Source organism: Etheostoma spectabile, chromosome 13 (genome assembly GCF_008692095.1).
Source record: "Etheostoma spectabile isolate EspeVRDwgs_2016 chromosome 13, UIUC_Espe_1.0, whole genome shotgun sequence".
NCBI lineage: Eukaryota > Metazoa > Chordata > Actinopteri > Perciformes > Percidae > Etheostoma > Etheostoma spectabile.
The window spans coordinates 25,301,172-25,309,126 of NC_045745.1; the positions used below are offsets into that span (position 1 = coordinate 25,301,172).

At 39.8% G+C, this 7,955-nt stretch overlaps 3 protein-coding genes across 4 annotated transcripts in view; all 3 read left to right on the top strand.

Annotated features, from left to right (window-relative positions):
- Positions 1 to 2,449, top strand: part of prdx4 (peroxiredoxin 4) — a 3,052-nt gene extending 603 nt beyond the window's left edge. Inside the window, exons 2-7 of the mRNA XM_032534286.1 lie at positions 570 to 687; positions 783 to 899; positions 1,305 to 1,427; positions 1,694 to 1,824; positions 1,954 to 1,988; positions 2,328 to 2,449. Coding sequence (XP_032390177.1) covers positions 570 to 687; positions 783 to 899; positions 1,305 to 1,427; positions 1,694 to 1,824; positions 1,954 to 1,988; positions 2,328 to 2,378 — 575 coding nt within the window. The 3' untranslated portion in view covers positions 2,379 to 2,449. The remainder of the gene's footprint in view (positions 1 to 569; positions 688 to 782; positions 900 to 1,304; positions 1,428 to 1,693; positions 1,825 to 1,953; positions 1,989 to 2,327) is intronic.
- Positions 2,450 to 4,395: 1,946 nt separating this feature from the next.
- Positions 4,396 to 5,796, top strand: LOC116700812 (diamine acetyltransferase 1). Its single transcript, XM_032534290.1, has 6 exons — positions 4,396 to 4,660; positions 4,803 to 4,854; positions 4,976 to 5,056; positions 5,139 to 5,240; positions 5,372 to 5,412; positions 5,519 to 5,796. Exons 1-6 carry the CDS (start codon positions 4,595 to 4,597, stop codon positions 5,684 to 5,686), a joined length of 510 nt encoding a protein of 169 aa, XP_032390181.1. The 5' UTR covers positions 4,396 to 4,594; the 3' UTR covers positions 5,687 to 5,796.
- Positions 5,797 to 6,622: 826 nt separating this feature from the next.
- Positions 6,623 to 7,955, top strand: part of LOC116700802 (zinc finger Y-chromosomal protein 1) — a 9,785-nt gene continuing 8,452 nt past the window's right edge. The window contains exon 1 of one of the 2 annotated variants that reach the window (XM_032534273.1): positions 6,623 to 7,020. The gene's annotated coding sequence lies outside the window, so the exon portion shown is untranslated. The remainder of the gene's footprint in view (positions 7,021 to 7,955) is intronic. The other variant, XM_032534274.1, reaches the window with a different exon arrangement.

Sequence of the window (7,955 nt, forward strand, 5' to 3'; positions counted from 1 at the left end):
TAGGACACGTCATTGCATGAAATTCATTGGATTGCGTTCCTCCCTCCACCCCTTCGACACATGACTCCTTATAATAACAGCAGGGGGTTAGACAAAATCAACAAAACTCACGTGGGCGTGTATGAGTCCCTATAATATGCATTCTTGTAAGCAAATGTAAGTCACACTTATGGCCCCTAGTTTGTCTCTGTATACTATGTGTCGTCATCCCTTTTGAGACTGAGACTGCCCCATGCCACAGTCCCCGACAGTGTTTGTGCACCAGCTCCTGTGGGCTCTGTTCCACTTGTGAGAAGAATACTAATGCAATATTATGTCAGGTGTGCATGAACAGGCGTCACAAACATTTAAAAATTCATCACTACCAAATTGCTTGTTGCCATCTCTATAGAGTGGTACATAGAACTGAGGAAAAATAATAAAAACATTTAAAACAGCATATGTAGGCATAATAACATAATACAAACAAAGAGCAAAGTAGTAAATAGAATAGTAACTCAAGTGGATATGGGATATGAAATGCTGAGCAATATGGAACATAAAGTCATGTATTTTTCTTCCTACATAAGTTTCGAAGCCCGCGCCACACTGGGAAGGAACAGCTGTCATCAACGGTGAATTCAAGGAGTTAAAGCTGTCAGACTACAAAGGCAAATATCTTGTCTTTTTCTTCTATCCACTGGACTTGTGAGTAACATTTGAGACACGCATTACTTAACCGCTACATTTGTGTTGCTGCACCACAGTCTGTTGTTATGTAAATGTGTGTTTTCCCTTTGCAGCACGTTTGTCTGCCCCACTGAGATCATTGCATTCAGCGATCGTGTGCATGAGTTTCGAGCCATCAACACGGAATTGGTCGCTTGTTCTGTCGACTCCCAGTTTACCCACCTGGCGTGGTAAGACTCCTGTCCCCATTACACCCTCAAAATGCTCTCAGACTGGCCTATTTAAGACAAAACCTAACAGACATCCAATAATAGACACATTAGTAGACTGACTAAAGTGTTCTATGGGGATTTTTTTGTTTTATCCATATTGGCTGTTTGTTATTTTGTGCTTTTATTTTGTGCTCTAGAGCTCTAATTAAATTTAAGAGCGTGGGCCCCATGTAGGCTGAGTCCTTTGCAGCGGCCCGGGTTCGAGTCCGACCTACGGCCCTTCGCTGCGTGTCGTCCCCCATCGCTCTCTACCACCTTTCCTGTCTATTCACTGTCACTATATTGTTTATGAAGAGTGTGAATCGTTTGGCTACCAGTACACTCAGAGCATTGTGTTTTCCTTACACTTCTTGTTATTTACAGGATCAATACGCCCAGGAAGCAGGGGGGACTTGGACAAATGAAAATCCCTCTGTTGTCCGACCTCACTCACCAGATATCAAAAGACTACGGAGTCTACCTGGAGGACCAGGGACACACACTAAGGTACAGTTTCACATTTACATTGATGGCCATTATCAAATTTTATCAAAGTTTTGTAGGCAATCAACACTGTTATTCAACTGTGAGGTGCTTTAGGAGTAAACAAAAGACGATACATTTTAGGAGCAGTAAAATACATACAGATCGCATTTGATGCTTAATGTGCTTTATACCGTTTTTAAAAGTCTAGCTGGTTATTTTAACAACTACGTAGAAGTTTAACAGTAAGTCATGCTTGAATGTCACTTGTCTATTTGTGTCTTTCTCAGGGGACTTTTCATCATTGATGGCAAAGGCATCCTGAGGCAGATCACCATGAACGATCTCCCGGTGGGAAGATCTGTGGACGAGACTCTGCGGCTGGTGCAGGCGTTCCAGTACACTGACAAACACGGAGAGGGTACGAAGAGTTAATTCAAACTGCAGTACCTGAAAACTAATAAGTGGTTTTCAGTAGATTATTTGATCTGTTTTTTTCTTATACTGACTGGAATTATGTCTTACTTTTTTTATATATTTATTTTTACAGTGTGTCCAGCAGGATGGAAGCCAGGCAGTGACACAGTGAGTATCACTGGGGCAACGACTGATTTGGATCCTGGGTCACTTGTTCTATGATAGATATGTATTTACTAATCAGTCTATCTGTTTTGCAATAAGAAAAGCATTTCACAAATGAGTTAAGGAGGTCATTTTATTGTATAGTTGGAAACTAAGCAACACAGGAGAATTAATAAATAGAGGACAGGAAAGAGGACACCTAAGTAGAATACTTTGATGTCAAAGATTTGCATAAGTCACAGACAGGTTTACAGCATTTTCTAGTCTATTTCTATCATCTAGTGTATTTCTTATTATCATAAATATTTATTGTGCACTAATTTGATTAATTCTTTCCCGCAGATCATTCCCGACCCTTCAGGCAAGCTGAAGTATTTTGATAAACTCAACTGATCTGTGTTCCTGTCATCCCAGTCTGTGAAATCCTGCACTTACTTAAAATCTAAATAAAATGTTTTCATAAATGCTGTTTGGCTGATCTTTTAAATTAATCTGACCACACACACTGGTAGTTTTAGCTCTGTTCACACTGGTAATCTGAGAATGAACAGTTGTCTATTGATGTGAATTCACCCAGTGGCTGCCAGGTGTTTACTCGCGACAGATTACAAAGAGTCATCAGACACATTAGCAAACTTCCTGTACCAGCTATGGTGTATGTTTTGTATTTGCTAGAATGTAAATGTGCAGTAGGCCTTCACACATCTTGTCTTGAAAAGTATCCCCAGGCTCAGTCCATTAAGTCAACTTCCCTTAAAGGTCCCATATGGTGACACTTAAACTCATATTTGTAGTGTTTATGTGTGTCTATTAAACACCAATTTAATCTTCAGGGAAGAATTACCTCCCGACATGACTCCTGATTCTTCTCAGCAGCACAAAGCAAATGTTAGAAAGGGGGGCGGGGCAATGTTGATTTTTCGGAACACAACACCCATTGGTTACCCGGTTTCTATTTAGCAAATACATCTAGTTTTGTGGGGGGTGGAGAAATGGCGTCGGTGAGCGATTTCACATTGTCATAGCTTTTACTTTACACCCCCGAGCCTATATGACACACAGAATCGCAAAAAATCCCATTTTCACCGTAAGCATTTTATAAGTTTTCACAAGTTTTCTCTGCAAACTGCAAATTCTGGGTAAACAGCAAACTTTCCATCACCTCAAGAGAAACTGAGTTGGTCAACAGTACGTTACCGCTTTGTCGTAAATCAAAAGAAGCAGGAGAATAAAAGTTTAGTGGGAAACATATCAAAGAATGTGCCCATGCTGAGTTTTTAAATGTTTACAATAGGTATCCTAAAATACAATGGTTAACATATTAACCACTCTGACAGCTCTCCATTTTGTGCATGTATAGATACTGAACATGTGTGTGTAATTCAGGTCTGTGTGTAATGTGTGTAATAACAACAGAGTGTAAAATTGTAATTTCCCTTTGTGGGACTAATGAAGGATACATTGTTATTATTATTATTATTATGTTAAAATGAAAATGGGGGAAAAGCAGCATTGTGTGGTATTTTGTAAAGTTAAAGAGGTTCAGGAGTGTATTTAAATTCTGGACATTCAGTACAGGCACACTAAACTAAACTAGAATAGTGCAAATAAGAAATGACCTAACATTTTTTGATAACCTGATTCGGCCTTGTAACTGCAATGTCATGTTTGTGATAGAGGTTTGTGGTTTGTTCGTAGTAGGAAACATTGCTCTCAAGCAAGTCAATCCAACACAACTGCATCAAGCCTGATACACCAAACACTGAATGGCCAGTATATGACTTTCACCAGAGAATATTATCTTGTTTTTATTTTATATGTTTTATTTTATATATATTATCTTTGTTCTTATCTAGTTTTTTTTGTCCTTCCAAAATGCACTGTGTGAGGCCATCTGGAGTATCAATACAAAGTCCTTAAACATTTGACTACACAAAAGATGTCGCCACATCAAAACGTGGTTTCTAAGCGACCACGTAAAGAATGAATCTGTCACCTGCTCAATGCTCAATAACCTAAAATGTCCCACCTCATTTTCCTTTTTATTGGTGGTACAACCCATTAACAACATATTATACAAATGGGACCATGGATAGATCAATAGAAAATGTGTGTTTCTGATCTCAGCAAAGCACATCATTGTTTGACTGTGTGTCTGAATGGAAGCAAGTGTGACTTACAGAAGAACAATTCTATTGGTAAATGTACAGATTTTACACTTGATTTTTACATATGGGCTATTCATTAATCAGCTCTAGAGACGTCATGTGCACTGGTCTTGTTTTTTTCCAGGTCTGGTTAATATTTACCTTTTAAACAACATTCACAGTCATCAACACAAAGATAAGGAGTCATAAGGAAACAAAGAAACAGGATGCAAAGGATTGTTTGACCATATATGGATTATTGAACAGGTTTACCACCTCCAGGGATATATAAGGGGAGTCAGTGAAGCTGCTGTACCACTCATGTGACACAGTCAATGTATTCTGTTTTTCTAAATTCTTTGCCAGGGGATGAACTCCTGAGGAGCGAATGACGAAACAAATTTTGCTTTTATTCACATTCAGAGGATTAATAAGGAAAGGGAAAAAGGGGAAAAAGAGAAAATGGCCAGTTTTATATTACGGAAAGCTGAACCCAACGATGTGTCAGATATCTTGCGACTCATAAAGGTAAGCCAAAGTCTAATACTTTAACAACTAATAGGGCATTAAGACCATTTGATTGCAAATGCATTATATCTGTTTATTAATTGTAGTTCTCGTAAAAAGCATAATTTAACAGCTTTCTTGTTTATTTTGTTTTGCCTCTTAGGAACTTGCTAAATTTGAGGAGATGGAGGAGAAGGTCATGCTGACCGAGAAAGGTGCTTCAACCCACTTGATGTTAAACTATAAGCGTACATTTGGTACAAATATTTACCAGGATTTTTTGTTTTTAAATGTCAATCTTCATACATTCTCATAAAGTCAATGTCCCACTTGTAGACCTACTTAATGACGGCTTTGGAGAGCATCCATTCTACCACTGTTTAGTTGCTGAAGTCCCAAAAGAGCAGAGTTTAGAAGGTAAAACATGTCTTTACAATTTAAGAGTCAAAGAAATAGTTCAACCCTTCAAATGTAACCCCTAACTTGTGGTGTTTTCTAGGGTACACTGTGATTGGCTTTGCCATGTACTACTTCACATATGACCCTTGGATTGGAAAGTTGCTCTACTTGGAAGACTTCTATGTCATGCAGGGGTTTCGTGGTAAGATTGTGGACAAGTGCTGTTATATAATTGTGATAAAGGTTAATAAGTTACAGAGATAGTCATAAGGGGCATTTTTACACACACTCTCATGAACTAACTGTTAATTGTACTATTTCATCTTTCACCAGGTTTGGGCATCGGTTCACAAATTATGAAGGTTCTGAGTGAGGTACGGTACCCAGTGTACAGTTAAAGATTCTTTGGTCACAGATATGCAACTTAATTTCAACTGTATTTAATACTTTATATGTTCTTGTGTTTTCTTCTCCATATAGACGGGAGTAAAGACTCGCTGTAGCGGCATGCACTTCATCGTAGCAGAAAACAACACAAAGTCTATTGAGTTCTACAAGCGAAGAGGAGCATCTGATATCTCATCTGCCGAGGGCTGGCGTCTTTTTCAGATTGAAAAGAAGGATCTGCTGAAAATGACTGCCAAATAGAGTTTACTGTTTATTAACTTAGGTGCTGTTGGTAATAGCAATACTCAAGTTTTGTTTGATTTGGAACAGTCTTAATAAATACACTTAAAACTGTTATATTTGGTAATAAATTGGTTCTGCTCATTTTATTTGAGTTAATCTGAAATTTAGAAAGACTTGCTGATTAGTGAAAAAAAACAGAGTTTTGGGAATAAACATGCTAACTATGCTGAGGCCTGTAATGGTAAAATTCTGTAAAGATTTGAGAAGGTCACAACTAATAAACATGATTTTGTGTATTAGCATTTCTTTTTTCCCAATGTATCAATCCTCTGGAGACACTTCCGTTTTATGTTTGATGGGCCCTGCAGGTTGGGAACACTGGAGTTATTCGCAGAGAGTGTTTTAGTTTTGCATATTCATATTTTGTACTGCCATTACAATATATCCAAAAAGGTTAACCAGGAATTAACCTTTGGTTGTAGTAGCCTATTACAAATATCATGTTACAAGACCATGTTAATCCTTATTGCCATACAGTTTAAATTAGTGGTGGAAGTTTGAGATCCTTCAAGTAAAAATGGCAAGATCAAAACCTTCTGAAATGTACAATGGAAATTATTCAAGTAGTAGCCTAAATTAAATTAAACTACAGTATTGAGTAATTATATTACTGCTTACAGTCCAATATTTTTTTTTTGACCAGCAGGTTGAGGTTTTTGTGAATAAATTAAGTTTATAGACTGTTTACACTCGGGATGAAACCGATACTGTGAATGGTGGTTCTTGTTATTGGAAACTACGGTAGTCACCGGTTTGTTAGAAATGTTCGATGGCCTCTCCACGTGGAGGTCATAATTTAAATCACTTTTTGTTGTCAACCTCTCCGCTGCATACAAGACTACTGTTTGGGGAACCGAAGCTGTCCTTAGTCATTTACTATCTACACCAACCTCGGGGCATAAACTAATTAAAATTAACACTACAGTGCACGATTTGACATGACCGGTTTGAACAACGGTCCTCAGATTATGGCCTGTTTGGTGCCTGTCGGTGTGATTTCCACCACAACCCTTCCGCATTTTCCTGCTGCTCTCGGGCTGTGACGTGTTGTGCTGACGGCGGCCTCGGAGCTGGAGGAGCGGGGGGCTGTAGTATGACAAGATCTGGCTCCAGACGTCCTGCTTTGCTTTCACCGGAGCTCCAGAAACAACCCCTAACCCCTCCTTCTCTGCTCCTCTCCGGCCCGCCCAAATAACACAAAATTCCCGACTGAATCCTGCCCGAGTCTGGGGGAACCAGGCGGCCTGGGAAGCCGAGGTACGGACGGAGGCCATCCCTGCAGCATAAATCTGGTACGCGGGGTCATTTTTGCTCCTGGGCGCCTGTTCGCAGAGCTATGCTTGTATTTGTGCGTGTCCGTGTCTCTTTGTTTTTGCATGCATGTGTTATTTTAATTTATTTCTTCATTGTCCCTGAGAGGCCGCAAAGGGCTGGGCCTTTTCTTCACAGGCCCGTAATAGGCCGTAATTGGTAATTCAGGCCTATCCAGCTAGCTAGCTAGCTAGCCTGCTAAAATGAGAGGGTTTTTGTTGTTGCTACTCGTCGTTTGCTGACGGTATTTGTGATTAAATATAACCGCTAATATGCACCATAACATTCAACAAAAGCGCAATTAACACGTTCTCATCGCCAATGTGTGTTTTCAATTAGTGTTAAAGGCAGCATTCGTCCGACATCAAGCTAACAAAATGGCGGACGCTAGTGCGATTACAAAATCGGTTGTAGAATGTGTGGTGTGTGTGTGTTTAGCCCTCCTGACGCTAGCTGGCTACTACAGATTGAGCGTAGAGCTAACATACATAACCTTACTACTTTTTATTTTGTAGTTGTCTTGTTGCATGCATGTCGGTGCAATCTTCTGTTCTTAAATGTGGGTTTTGGCCGTGACATTTGGCACGTTGTGTGTGTGTAATCAGTGCTAACGCTGCTCCAGTGGTCAGTTTAAGACATTACCGTTAGCGTTAATCCCCTCATCGGGGGTTTACACTGTTTGTCTGGTATGAATGAGTGGGTAAGTTAGTCCGATCATCACCCTGAAAGGTTTTAAAGTGTTTGCAGCATCGCTCAGCACACTGATGCACTGTGTTGTGCGCCACATCTCCACACACCGTTGTCATCATTTTCCACCTGGAAATGGGGGATGGTACATTTAGTGGAAAGTACACCCCGGCTGCATCGCCCACACCACTGTTTACATCTCTGCATCACCCTGTGTGTGTGTGTGTGT